The sequence below is a fragment of the Giraffa tippelskirchi genome, chromosome 3 (assembly GCF_054371585.1).
Source record: "Giraffa tippelskirchi isolate mGirTip1 chromosome 3, T2T-mGirTip1v1.2.pri, whole genome shotgun sequence".
Classification (NCBI taxonomy): domain Eukaryota; kingdom Metazoa; phylum Chordata; class Mammalia; order Artiodactyla; family Giraffidae; genus Giraffa; species Giraffa tippelskirchi.
Genome location: NC_137277.1, coordinates 185,959,802 through 185,974,897, shown reverse-complemented (window position 1 = coordinate 185,974,897; position 15,096 = coordinate 185,959,802). Strand labels below are relative to the sequence as shown.

The 15,096-nt window shown below is 36.5% G+C and overlaps 1 protein-coding gene across 9 annotated transcripts in view; it reads right to left on the bottom strand.

The window, feature by feature from the left end:
* Positions 1 to 15,096, bottom strand: part of HNRNPR (heterogeneous nuclear ribonucleoprotein R) — a 32,850-nt gene that overhangs the window by 16,478 nt on the left and 1,276 nt on the right. For 3 of the 9 annotated variants that reach the window (XM_081574518.1, XM_081574517.1, XM_081574516.1), the window contains exons 2-6: positions 13,558 to 13,682; positions 12,997 to 13,162; positions 10,630 to 10,748; positions 9,971 to 10,078; positions 8,182 to 8,295 (exon numbers count right to left, since the gene is read on the bottom strand). In XM_081574518.1, coding sequence (XP_081430644.1) covers positions 8,182 to 8,295; positions 9,971 to 10,078; positions 10,630 to 10,748; positions 12,997 to 13,153 — 498 coding nt within the window. In that variant the 5' untranslated portion in view covers positions 13,154 to 13,162; positions 13,558 to 13,682. Of the gene's footprint in view, positions 1 to 8,181; positions 8,296 to 9,970; positions 10,079 to 10,629; positions 10,749 to 12,996; positions 13,166 to 13,557; positions 13,683 to 15,096 lie in introns of all 9 variants that reach the window. The other 6 variants (XM_081574519.1, XM_081574522.1, XM_081574520.1 and 3 more) reach the window with 3 other exon arrangements.

The window sequence follows — 15,096 nt, the reverse complement described above, 5'->3', positions numbered from 1 at the left end:
AGCCCACGTCTTGTTCCTCATTTTATTTCCAGTATTGAACACAGTGCCAGGGACATAACAGCTGCTCATCTTTGAGTAAATACATGTATAAACGTCTATTTCATACTGTGACTTACACGCTAGATTCCCTCCCTTCTTTCCTACTCAAGGACTCTTCCTCTGGTAATAATTTTATCATCAATTTCCTCCTTTATACATGGATCATTTCCATCAGCACATAGTATATTACAATCTCTCCCTTAAATTTTATTTTTTTAAAAAATATTTATTTATTTGGCTATGCAGGGTCTTTGTTACGGCAGGCAGACTCTCAGTTGTGGCATGTGGGATTTAATAGTTCCCTGACCAGGAACTGAACCCAAGCCCCCGGCATTGAGAACACAGAGTCTTAGGCACTGGACTACCTGGGAAGTCCCTTTTCTTTAAAATTTCAATTAAAATAAAAATATATCCTGACTATAAACCTTCTAACTATTGCCCTATTTCTCTGCTACCTTTTGTAGCAATGTTGCTCAGAAGAGTTGTAATATTCTTAATGCCTCAAATTTACTCATCTCTTTAGTCTCTTGAATCTTTTCCAATCTGACTTTTGTCACCACTCCAGTCAAAGTCACTAACAACATTTATGCTATCACAATCAAATGTCAATTCTTAGTCTTCATCTTACTTGGGAAGTTTGATATAACTGACCTTCCTTCTGTGAATACTTTCTTCAGTTGACTTCTGGGACACCACATTCCTGGTTTTTCTTATCTCATTGGCTCTTTTTTAAAAATTTATTTGGCTGTGTTGAGTCTTTGTTTCGGCAGGCAGGCTTCACAGTGCACAGACTCAGTAGCCCTACTCAGCATGTGGGGGTCTTAATTCCAAGACTAGGGATCACACCCAATCCCCTACACTGGAAGGCAGATTCTTAACCACTGGAGCATCAGGGAAGCCCCTTCATTGGCTCCTTCTTCTTAGTCCCCTTTGCTAGTTCCTTCTCATCTCCCCATCTCTCTAAATGTTGAAGGGCTGAAGGAATCAGATCTTAAAATTTTTCCCTAGCTATACACACTTCCTTGGTGACCACATCCAAACATGGTTTTAAAACACCACCATCTTAGATGCTTATGCCTCCCACATTTATGATCACCAGTCAAACCTCTATGAACTCCAGGCTCACATAAGCAACAGGTCACGCAACAGCTCCATGTGGATGACTAAGAGACCTCTAACTCATATATGTCCAAAACTGAACTACTACTTGTCAATCCTGCTCATTTGCTCTTCTTTACAGCCCTCCTCATTTTAGTAAGTGGCAACTACATCCTTCTAACTGCTCAGGTCCTAAGACTTAAAGCCATCCTCTGCTCCTTTCTCTCATGTCTCAGTATCCAACTCATCAATAAATCTTGTTAAGATACACTCTCAAATTATCCAGAATTTGATCACTTCTCATTAGTTTCAGCTGTATCACCCTATAGCATTCACAACTCTATATATTAGGACTGATTAACAGGGCACAGCACTTAAACAAACAAAAAAACTACTGATAAAAGGCATCCTGAGACAAAAAATACACACGAGTAGTTTAGTTCAGTCACTTGGTTGTGTCTGACTCTTTGAGACCCCATGGACTGCAGGATGCCAGGCCTCCCCGTCCATCACCAACTCCTGGAGCTTACTCAAACTCATGTCCATTGAGTCGGTGATACCATACAGTCATCTCATCCTCTGTCATCCCCTTCTTTTCCTGCCTTCAATCTTCCCCAGCATCAGGGTCTTTTCCAAGGAGTCAGTTCTTCACATCAGGTGGCCAAAGTACTGGAGTTTCAGCTTCAGCATCAGTCCTTCCAATGAATATTCAGGACTGATTTCCTTGAGGATGGACTGGTTGGATCTCCTTGCAGTCCAAGGGACTCTCAAGAGTCTTCTCCAACACCACAGTTCAAAAGCATCAATTCTTTGGTGCTCAGCTTTCCTTATGGTCCAATTCTCACATTCATACATGAATACTGGAAAAACCATAGCCTTGACTAGACGGACCTTTGTTGGCTAAGTAATGTCTCTGCTTCTTAATATGCTGTCTAGGTTGGTCATAGCTTTTCTTCCAAGGAGCAAGTGTCTTTTACTTTCATGGCTGCAGTCACCATCTACAGTGATTTTGGACCCCCCAAAAATAAAGTCTCTCACTGTTTCCATTGTTTCCCCATCTATTTGCCATGAAGTGATGGGACCGGATGCCATGGTCTTAGTTTTCTGAATGTTGAGTTTTAAGCCACCTTTTTCACTCTCCTCTTTCACTTTCATCAAGAGGCTCTTTAGTTCTTCTTCGCTTTCTGCCATAAGGGTGGTGTCATCTGCATATCTCAGGTTATTGATATTTCTCCCGGCAATCTTGATTCCAGCTTGTGCTTCATCCAGTCCAGCATTTCTCATGATGTACTCTGCATATAAGTTAAATAAGCTGCTGCTGCTACTGCTGCTAAGTCGCTTCAGTCGTGTCCGACTGTGCGACCCCATAGATGGCAGCCCACCAGGCTCCGCCGTCCCTGGGATTCTCCAGGCAAGAATACTGGAGTGGGTTGCAGTTTCCTTCTCCAGTGCATAAAAGGGAAAAGTGAAAGTGAAGTCGCTCAGTCGTCCGACTCTTAGCGACCCCTTGGACTGCAGCCTACCAGGCTCCTCCATCCATGGGATTTTCCAGGCAAGAGTACTGGAGTGGGGTGTTAAATAAGCAGGGTGACAATATACAGCCTTGATGTACTCCTTTCCCAATTTGGAACCAGTCTGTTGTTCCATGTCCAGTTCTAACTGTTGCTTCTTGACCTGCATACAGATTTCTCAGGAGGCAGGTCAGGTGGTCTGGTATTCCCATCTCTTTAAGAATTTTAAACAGTTTGTTGTGAACACAAGAGTAATTGGTATTAATTTTGAAATGTATTTTTTAGTGTTGTGAGGCTCTGGCCACACCTAAGTCTAGCCTGGTTAGAATATCTTTATATTTGAGAATATTTGTTATTTGAATATTTTAAAGCTGTTCTGGGAAGTAAATTCTGCTTATATCGTTTCTATTATAATGCAGTGATGCTTCATATTTACACCATTCACCATCCGTATTCTCTCCCTACCCATTACAAATGCATGCAAAAGCGAAGACCGCACACACAGTGGCACTATGAGAACACTCTTGATGGACTTCCCTGGTGGTTAAGAATCCGTCTTCCAATGCAGGAGACATGGGTTTGATCCCTGGTCGGGGAACTAAGCTCCCCAAGACTACATGCAGCAACTACCGAGTCAGCTCTCTGCACGGAGCCTGTGCAGAGCCGGAGGGAAGCCTGCACACTGCAAGGGAGACCCAGTGTAGGCAAAAATAAACAAATATTAAAAGAAATATACAGCTAAACACAGCTAAATGAGGAATCTCAGTGTCAGATCATTACACTACTTAACACGTGTCTATATTTTCAGAACCATTCAGGTTTACTTCATTAAGCTTACTTGAAAAGATCTGTATTTTCAGGAAAAGCAATCATTTGATTAGAAAGAATTCGTAACAGTAAGCTCCTTGTACTCTAAATGATCATCTGAATGTTAGAAGTCCACCTGACATTACAGCTTTTCCATAAGACTACTGTTCTATTTTAAAAGAAATACCAAGGAATTCCCTGGCAGTCCAGTGGTTAGCACTCTGCACTTCCACACAAGGGACAAGGGTTTGATCCTTGGTCAGGGAGCTAAGATTCCTTATGCCGCACATGGCATGGCCAAAAATAAACATATACACAAAAATAAAAGAAACATCATCAAACCTATGCCCAATGTTATAATCACTAGGGTCCATGAAGAAACAGGACAAAAACACTGATTTGCTTGAGAAACAGGATATGGTCTCATTTCAAGATCAGTTTAACTTAGGACTTTAAAAGAACTTTAAAAGGCTGAAAATAGATAGTATTCAAAAACTAACCAAGCATCCCTCTTTTTAAAGTTTTTTAAGCTCAGTTTTTAGTGAACTGAAATGTAATATAAATGTTTTCCTTTTATTACTGTGTTGATCCCTGAGCCATTCTGGCTCCATACAAGCTGTCCAGAGTAAACACTCAGTCATATGCAGGTTAACCCTCACCACCAGTACCAACAGAATCCAGTGAATACCCTAACAACTGTTCTTCCTTTACTCATTAGACATCAAGGTTTTGAACAAGTTTTGGCTGTTGTCTACCCACTGATTACTTCAACAGTAACAGAGGAAGCCCTGAAGACTCGGGAAGGAATCAACAGAAGTAACCCCGCAGATCAACAGTGTCTTCTGATTATCTACAACGGTTGTTCCATTATCCAGCTTCTATTTGCTATTTTTGCAAACACAGTAGCTTTTCTTTATATATAATGCAAATCAGATGCTACAAAGTCATATACTTATAGGTCTGTTAAACACCCTGTTTTTTTTAACACTTCAACTAGCTAATAAAACAAAGAGTTAAATCCAATATACAGAGTTTATTCAATATATAGACATGATCTGCATGGAGATTACATTTATGTCGATGAAATAAGTTTTACAAAAACAGCTGAAAAACCGAAAGGTACTGTGCACATGGCAACCAGACTTATGGTGATCACTTTGAAACTACAGAAATATCAAATCACTATGCTGTGTACCTGGAACTAACACAGCGTTGAAGGTCAATTGAACTTCAAAATCAAAGAGAAAAACAAACTCATACAAAAAGAGATCAATTTGTGGTTACCGGAGGTGGGGTTGGGAGGAGAAGGATCTGGATGAAAGTAGTTAAAGAAAAGTACAAACTTCCAGTTATAACTAGGGATATAATGTACAACATGATAAATATAATTAACACTGCTGTATGTTATATAAGAAAGTTGTTAACAGTAAATCCGGAGTTCTCATCACAAGGAAAAATCATTATTTTTTTCTATTTCTTTAATTTTATGAGATGATGGATGCCTACTAAACTTAGTGTGGTCATCATTTCATGATGTATTTAAGTCAAACCATTATGCTGTACACCTTAAACTTATATAGTAAGTATTTCTCAATAAAACCTAGCTATACTAGGTCTGAGAGCCAAGGCACACTAAAAAAAAAATACATTTCAAAATTGGTATTATCATTCTTGTGTATTTCTCATCTCAAGGTCAATGCTTAGCAACAAGGTCCATTAATGAGTATTCACCATAGGGTTAATTTACAGTAGATTTTGTCCAAAGATAAAACTTCACTGTCTTCTCCTAACTTACTTGAAATACTGTCAGTATCAGGCACTGACCCTAATTTCAACTTCCTCAATCAAGAGCTAGTAGTAATTTTCAGTAACTGCAATGAGCCATAAAAGAACAAAACCCCAAACCTTGGAGCATCAAAAGTGGTATCAATTAAAACCAATTACTTTACTAAATCTCTCATCAACCCAATATATTAAAAGCCTCCTAATTTTCAAAACTTTAATCTTCAACAAGTATGGGCCAAATCTCATGAAATCTGAACTTAAGGAAGGAATCCAAAATTTTACACTGCAATTTTGTTGCAACAAATTGCTTGACAGGAGTGCTTTAGGCTGGTGATCTCATATAGGGATTTTTGCTGCAACCATATATCTGCTGCACATAATGATAACTAACATACAGAAAAACACATCTTTCTCCTACAGAGGGAGTGCAATATAATATCTGCAAAGAGATCAAACCAGTCAATCCTAAAGGAAATCAGTCCTGAATATTCACTGGAAGGACAGACGCTGAAGCTGAAACTCCAATACTTCGGCCACCTGATGCGAAGAGCTGACTCATTAAGAAAAGACCCTGATGCTGGGAAAGATTGAAGGCAGGAGGAGAAGGGGACGACAGAGGATGAGATGGTTGGATGGCGTCACTGACTCAATGGACATGAGTTTGAGCAAGCTCCTGGAAGTTGGTGACAGACAGGGAAGCCTGGAGTGCTGCAATCCATGGGGTCGCAAAGAGTCGGACATGACTGAGTGACTGAACTGAATTGAACTGAAACAAATTTTACATTTAACATACGATTTGTTTTTAACTGGGTACTCAAAACAGTTTATTAAATGAAGAACTTCCAATGACATCTTAAAGTACTAGCAAATCCCTCCCTTATCTACATCAGTTCAGTTGCTCAGTAGTGTCTGACTCTGCGACGCCATGGACTGCAGCACACCAGTCCCTTATCTACACAGAGCAAAGATAAACCAAGTCTCCATTAAAGAGCTCATTAATGAACCTACCTAATGGGCGAAAATAATTTATTTCAATTAATTACAAAATAGATACAACCAATTTTACAGTAGGCTATATTGGGCACTGTGAAGAACAAAACTGTATGACACAACTTTTATTTCTAAGGATTTTATAATTAGTCAAAGAAACAAGACGAAGAAAGTGTAATAATAATTGATAAGGATATCATACAATGAATGGTATACTATAGATAACTTTTTCAAAACGTATTCCCCTCTTGGAGGTGTTTCAACTTGTCTCAGGAACAAGAAAAAGGCAAAGGAACAATTCCATTTTTTATTCACTTTACATGAGGGCTTAGGTGCAAATTTAAAACCATTAGAAAAAAAATACATATAGTACAGGAGTCCCTGTAAGAAAGCTGAGTTATATTTCCATATTGTTTATTATTCTTTTGGTCACACCATGTGGCATGAAGAATCTCAGTTCCCCAACCAGGGAGCGAACCCACGCCCCCTGCACTGGGAGCACAGAGTCTTAACCTACACTGGAGTACCAGGGAAGTCCCTCCATACACTTTAAAAATGAAATATAAATGTAGACTTGAAAGGGTTCACAACGTAAGTAGAACATTAAAGTTAAAGAATGGTGTCAGGGAATTAATGAGAGGACAACAGTGAGTATATTATGTTTCAATGACACTTTCTCCTATAAGGAATGAAGATGGCTTAGAGTCCCAATCCCAACTCTATCAATAATTATATAGCAGTAAGTAATTTACACTAGTTTTTTTGAAATTCAAAAACAAGCATATGTACCTGATTCAGGTATCATAAAAATAAAAAGGCCTAGAGTCCTTTTAATAATGTTAAATATTAAGAGACAGAATATTAACTATAATAATGCATAAAAGAAGCTCAGGGAACAATGACCAATAAATGTATATTTACATACAGAGAACATAATTAAAATTAGCTCTGATATAGATCTAAAAAGTTAACACTAAATGGTGATGTCTTTATTTACATACTCACAAACTAGAAATAACAATCTGTGCTTTGGGCTACCTCAAAAGTTAAAATTTCAGCACTCAGGAGGGTGTCATTGATAATGTTTGAGTAAAGTTTTCGAATTTCGTAAAATTCTAATAAGTAGCAGATACATAATAATACCACCCAAATATTTTAACTGACATCATCACCTAAGGATTTACCCCCTTCACTTTGTTTTAAAGAAAATCCTGTAAGATTATCATTTAATCTAATTTTAAACTATGAAGTCATGATTACAGTATTCAACGAAAAAAAACCATAACCACCAATTATCTGTCCTACTATACTCCCGGCTTTACGCTAGGCACTGAAAAGACAATGGAGACATCAAATCAGAAAAGGTACCTGCAATAATAGGACTTATCTTTTGGCATTCAGTGTTCTCCATTTAAAGGACTAGAACAGTCTAGCATAAAGGCATATGAAGAAACCCTCATGAACACACAGATGGAGAAGGGACTCCTCCTTTCAAGTATAGACCAATGTGCTCAACCTTTTATTTGATTCTACATCCTTCCCTTGTGCAACCCAGTCCTTTCAATCTATCTCTCTGTAAACACTGAGTATCTTCTATGTGATGGAGGGGAGGGTCAAGGAGAGATGACAAGCACCATTTTGACATAAAAGAAAAACAGAATAAAGCAATTACTTCTCCTTAACAACCTCATCCCAGACCTAAAACGGTGTGTCACTAGTTGCACAGTTCTAGCTACCAGTTCCAAGAACTCTATACATTCCTTTACAAAGTGTTTAGGTATCTACCATTCACAGGATTAGCCCTACTTACGATGGCAGCAAAATACAGATGGATACCAAAACAAAAGTCATGGCTACTCTGAAAAAAATGGAAGTTATTTTTCCCACCATACAATAGATAGAAATATTTACAAACTGGAAAGATTTCAGCAAATGACTGAAGAACACTTACTTCTGTTCCAATTCCAGGTTGCACGCCAGAGTACACACTGTCTGGGGGAGGACCACCATACTTCCTCTGTCCTGTGGTTACATCCAAGGTATAACCGGTCCTTTCAAGCAAGGCCTAAAGGTAATTACACATAACTGTTAATACCTGAATGTTAAATATCATACAAATATACACACAAATCAAAATATAAATCTTTTCCAAAAGGTACCCCCAACATTTTAGGTATTTTAGTCGAGGGGGAAAAAAAAAAATCACAGAATTCACACTGGTTCTTCTCACACTCACAGACTTTTACTTCTCCTTTCCAGACATTTAATGGAAAGAGCTGTAGGCAAATTAAGTCTCTAAGCACACATCATCTTTTTTTAATGAGAAGAGAAAAAAGGCGGAAGGATTACTAACACTTTGACGTAAGCTGAACCCAAGCTATCTGTTCATACTTACATACCACAGTATGCCTCCTTTTGTATCCCCTCTACATCAGATTTTTTCCTTATTTGTTCCCTTTACATACCATATACCCACAAGTGATTCTTTTCAAATAAAATGTTCTCTATCCTTAAAAACAAAAAGAAATCAGCAGTCCTAGCTCTTTTAGGCAACTACTCTCATTTACTATTTCTCACATCGTCCTACTCTGACTTTCTATTGTACTCAAATAATTTAAACTTTATTTTGTTTGATTCTGTTGTTTTGTACTCCTATACCATAAGCTTCATAAGAACCAGACCATTTCTCATACAGCACAGACTCAGAATACTTGGCAATTACCAAATGAATATATTCTCAGGTTTCAAAAAATAAACTGTTTTCTGATTTCCAACCTTCCTCACAACATTATATGAGGTATTAAGAATCACAGAAAAGAAGATACTGTCCTTGCCCTTAAGGGTTTGTGTTCATATGAAAGGCCTACAGAACAAAGACACAATGGAAAAAAAGAAAGGCAATCTATCTAGGAATGGGAGGATTTTACACTACAGGTTTTTAAAAACCACAGAATGTTAGAGCAACAAGAAATTTTAGATGACATCAAGTTCAATAGTTTTAAAAAATCTCTCTGGCTAACCCTGGGATAGCAGTTATCTTAGACCCTCCATTCTTCTACCATTGACACAAAACGTGTATTATCCATTACTTGTGTAATATGTAGCATACACATATTACATATACAATATGCACCTTCTCAAGAGCAGATAGCCAGTTTTAGGGAAATAACATAGACCTAGTCTATGAACAGCAGTTAAGTTTAAAAAAAAAAAATAACCATTATAGCAAATAAAGTTCTCATCTATTATTTAAGATATAAGAATGGGAGTGTGCCCTTTTCCACATGAGGAAAAAAAGGTACAAAGGAGTAAAAACTGTAAGTTGTATTTCTTGTCTAAAACATGATTGAACTGTACAAATTTCAACACTAACTATTTCAAATTGAAAAGTCTATCACTACAGCAAAACATCAATACCCATTTAACTAAAGTATGAGGTTCACTAGTCTTTTACTAAAAGCCCTGTATTTTCCTTTCAGTTTATCTAAATAATAACAACAGTAACAACAATGGCTCACAGTTATACTGATCTCCCTACATTCCAGGCATTATGTACTCTATGTCAGAGCACTGCAACTGCAGAGAAGCCCTTGCACCGCAACACAAGACCCCATATCCTGCAAGGAAGACCCCTCGTGCCACCATCAAGACCTGACCCATCCAAAGAAATAAATATTTCTAGAGCATCTGATCTCACGATTACATTTAATTTCATTACAACTACCCAAGTCAAGTTTTACCTTGATCTTTGCTTCATCAGGTCCCTTGGTGGATTCTTGCACCTTGCTCCCCTGTTTCTCCCTTTGCCTGTAGGTCTTCATAACTCCACATAAAAATGCACTTTTGTTCTAGAAGAGCCAAGTAATTCAATGAAAAAGAATTACCAGGAATTGTTGAAGGGTCAAATATACAATTAAATTTAAATTTCAAAAGAACAGAATTTAAACAAAATATTTACTCATTTATTCACTCAACAAATACTTGATGAGTGGTCGCTATGTGCCAGAAACTGGAACTGACAGCATTTAAGACATGTAAGACCTCCAAGGAGCTTACCTTCAGCACTGGCAAAACAGTCTTCCATTTGCTGATATTTAAACGCATCTGGGCTATTTTTGCCAGATGTCCTGACACTATTCCTCCTATCTACACTATTTCCCTCCAAAATAACAAAACAGTTTCACATAATCCAAAAACGTCACAAAGATGTGGGAAACTTTTACTTTACACATGCATTTCTGAAAACTTTTTGCCATGTAGATTTTTTTAAGCTAATTTTTTTTGAAGAAGCAGAAGTAGTCACAAATCAAAAATACCACTTATCCACAGGAAAAAAAGTAATAGTAAAATAATTTCAGATCATTAGCTGTTCAAAGACTTTTTTGGATAATGTCCTTACCTGAACATGTGATAAGTCACTTTCCTTGAACTGCTGTAGTACAGACAGAGCTCCTTCTTCATTAAATTCCCTGAGAGCATCAATTGCTCTTTCATCAAGATCGACATAAGCTACCAATCCTAAAAATTAAATTGAAAACGGGTAACATTATTGCAACAAAGAGGATAGTCTAAACTGTGCTATCAATGTTCATCAAGAATTGCTATATTCAATACTATCACTAACTACATTTTCATTCAACTATATGCATACAGGTCAGCTATACAAATACTATATAGAAAGATCAAGAGTACAAATATGAAAACAAAAGACACAATGTTAATAGCTATAAACATAAATTTCAATCCCCACATCCCACAAAAAAAAAATTCTAACCCCATTTCCCACTCTCCAAAATGTTCAAATCTTGGGAAGTTAAATCTGATGTACATACACATTGTACTACAGATTAAGCATTAATATAACAAGTTCTGGTTATGTTAGAGTGGTTAAAAAAAACAACAACACTGTATTTCCCAAGGATCAACCTTTAAATTATATCGACTGCTGGAGTTGTTGCTAACCACCCAAGAAGTGGGGGGAAAAAATGAATTATTTTTGCTAAATAATTTTTCCCACTCTCCAAAAAGTGTCAAAGGCTTTCCCTCCTTAGCACCCAAGATAAAATGAAATTTCATTTGTTTTGAGCATCTACTTTGCTGCAGTCAGAATGTGGAAAGGCATATTTTACATTTTAAATTTTTCCTATAAATGCAAGTGCAGCTTGATTAATCAATTCTGAAAAGTCATATTTAAGGCATTTTTTGTTCTTCAGAAGTGTCATGCTGAGATTTTAAAAGATGCTGTAGCATTAACAACACTGTCAACAATGACAATTTTTTTTTCAAATGGCATTAAAAGGACTTTACTATGGACTTACAAGCAAAGTATACAGAAAACATATGCACTGCATTCTATATATACATATAGTATATTTAACTGCACACAGAACATCTACTATGTTTAAATATAATTTAAGTCTGTTAAATTTTATATTTCTGAATATATTTCAGAATTGATCCAGAGTAAAATGGAAATACTTGGCAGATTAAAAGCCCCAAGTCCATATGAACTAATATCAAAAGTGACTCCATTTTGGTAAAGCCAAAAAGAACTTTATTCCATAATAAATAGTATCACTTGCAAAGTTACTTTAAAAAAAAAAAAGATGCCATGATTTAAGAGCTCAAAATGAGCATGCCAAAATAATTGGCATTTCCTTGACTATTCCATATCACCACCCAAAGTCACAACTCAGGATTCCCATCAATCCATTCTGTCAATCCAACCCTACACCCAAGCCATCAACCTCTTATCAATAACAAAACACTCTACAAGAGAGCATCTCTAAGCAGATCACTGCCAATTCTCTATGGCAGAACATCAAAGAAAGTTCCTGAGCACTGATTTTCAAAGGGACCATCACCCAGGAGTCAGTCTGAGAAGTCATTTTAGTGTCTAAATGAGCTTTAGCTTGAGCTTCTCGGATTTAAAAATAAACAAATAAATAAGGACAAAAAACCAGGTATTTGTTACTACAGTACTTAAGACACAGTTTGTGAGACAATTCCATTTTCTCTCCCAGAATCTGGACAGGCACACAAAACACAGAGGAAGAAGGTTTCCATCTAATGGCCCCAAAGGGGGAGGACACATTTATTTATGAACAACGCTCTCTAACGGTATATATATTTCTCTCCCTCTTTAGAACTTCAAACCACTTACAACAACCATATTAAAATGTTCAAATTTGCTTAAGCACTTAACCATGGGATTCTAGATTAAAAAAAAAAACACAGCTGTTACAAACCAAACACTTCCAAATTACTGAGAGTTGTAGATTTCTGTCTGTTACAAACTGGACAGGCCACAAACTCTCAAGGAGTCTGACATTTTATTATCATTTCAGACAATACCATCTAACTAGTCCTCTTATTATGCCACCTAATAAGACCTAAGCTATTTTAACAATCACTTTAAGAAGCTAAAGGTAGAAAAGTAAAAGCAAAATGACGACTGATTTAGATTAAGAAAAAAATGTAAAATTTGATATGCTGAAACACATTTTAATTGATGGTAAATCTAAGACAAATTGATGTACTGTTCTGAAACAACTCAGACTGCATATTCAACACTAAGAAGGCTTCAAAATAATGAAATAAGAATATCAAAGTCAAACCCAATATGCCTTCAATGAAGGGAAAGTAACATTCAGCTCTACATAGATCAGAAACAATAAGTAATATTTAACCTTAAAAAATCTATAAAATTCAAAGTGGTTTGCCCTCACTTTCATAACCAGTCAGAAACAAGAAATGTATATTATACCTGTCTGAAATATTTCATCAAGTCTTTCTGCCACCTTCTGAGGGAGGCCTGCCTCTATCAGTGTCTTGTAGTGTTCTGTGTGATTTACACTGGAAGTATCCATTGGTTCTTCCTCTTCTTTTAACTGTACCGCATTACCATTCACCTGATTAGCCATTTTATTATGCTGCTGGAAAAAATTCAGGAGCTATATTACATTAAGCCAGAAATAACTAGTTTGTAGGACAATGCATGATTTATCTAATTTGTATACATGCTGCTAACAACCTCTATCGAAATATTATTTCTGATGGCTTTTCTCATGTATCTGACCTAAATTTGCGATAATTCTGCAAAACCATGGGAAATGTACATGAAGTGTCGTATCTTTAAGGAACTTCATGTACACTAGGTTAGACAAAAGCTTGAATTTATTTAAGGTAGAATCACTGATTAACAAAAGCAGCTGTTGTGTCCTGACAAGCTTATCAACAGATCACCACAAAATCCTAAAAAGCCCCTCAGCTCTCAATTCTTAAACAGTTTTAAAAAGTCTGGTTTAAAAACAGAATGAACACCCACAGACAACTTAAGGTTCAAGGACTTTCAAACTTGACTAGCTCTGCTTCAAATCCAACATAGGTGTGAAATAAATGCCGTGTTGTCTCTAGTTCAACATGCTGCTGGTTTGGGTTTTCTCCACCTAACTTAAAAAACACAGCTTGACATTAATTTTTGTTCTAAAATTAATTTGCTATCCCCATTCACAGATTTAAAAGAAAAAATGACCAGGTTTAAAAGCTAAATGGTTGTTTTAAGTCCACATAAAATAAAAGTGAGCTATAGTTAAGGTTGCTTCTTTTTAAACATAGGTCAGATGTCTCAGATTAACCTACCCAAATCATTTTGGGTATTCAACTTTTATGTAATGCTGAAATGGATCAACTCCCTGAAGAGAGATTAAATAATAAAACCACACAAGGCCAGTCTTTATACTAGCTCCTCAAAAGATAGGGAATTAAAGTGCAGTTGTCTGTGGTGAAATTATAATGTGATGAAGATAATAAGCAGCAGAATAAAGACATTGCAACAAATACTGAAATAAAAGACATGAAGGTGGATTTCAAGGAAAAGCCTACTTTTCCTGATGAAACTGAAGATACCTAGACAGCTATAAAGAAAATACAAGTTTCCTAAAAAGCACTAAAACCCGTACATAAGATAACCACACTTCCGGACTGCTTATCAAAACACTGTGCAAGGCACCAGGTGCAGTTTTTCTGACTTAAACCAACTTCAAAGTCCACTGATATTTAGTTGAAGTTAATGAAAAAGGAAGACTGAGAAGGAGGTAATAGAAAGCAGGAAGAGAGGAAAATGCACAAACTGTTACTCTGAAAATGAGATAAACAGTATTCTTATGATTACAAAACATTAAGACTTAGTAACCCACTAATGTCTATATAGAGGCAGACTCCGTGGTTAATCTCTGGGTGGATAAATGTTTCTCAAGGCAAAACTCAAATTCTGATGAACTGGCAAAAACAAAAACATTCAAAACTGGCCCTTTTGATAAAGAAACTACTTATAGTGTAAGATGAATAGTTTACTGATTAGTACAACCTACTTCTATAAAGATGCATTCAAGTCCAAAATATTTTTGGGAACATATAGTTGTCTTCCATGCTCGCCCACCCTCAAATACGACCATAAGATCATTAGAACTCAAAAGTTCTCAGTATCACAAGACCCTTGCGGTATTGCACCTGGGAATACTATCAATCACGGAAAGAAAGCAAATTTTTAACAGAAAAGTTCAATGAACATCTGTTAAGGTGGTATTTTTTTTAAAGTATGTGTAAAGCAAAAAGACAAGTTGTGTATTAAGCACAAGATAGAAATATTTATGACTACCATTCATTGCAAAGGCTCTCTACAAGTTGATTATGAAATTTGTTGAAATTTTCAAAAAATGTCTGTAAACTTTAACAAAAAAGTGCAACTATTAAGAGAGTCCAGAAAATAAAACCTTCCAGATCAAGGAAAAAGCTCTCTTCAAACCAAATATAATGTGCTCATTTTAAAAAGACTTTCATGTCATATAAGACCATTTAAAACTCT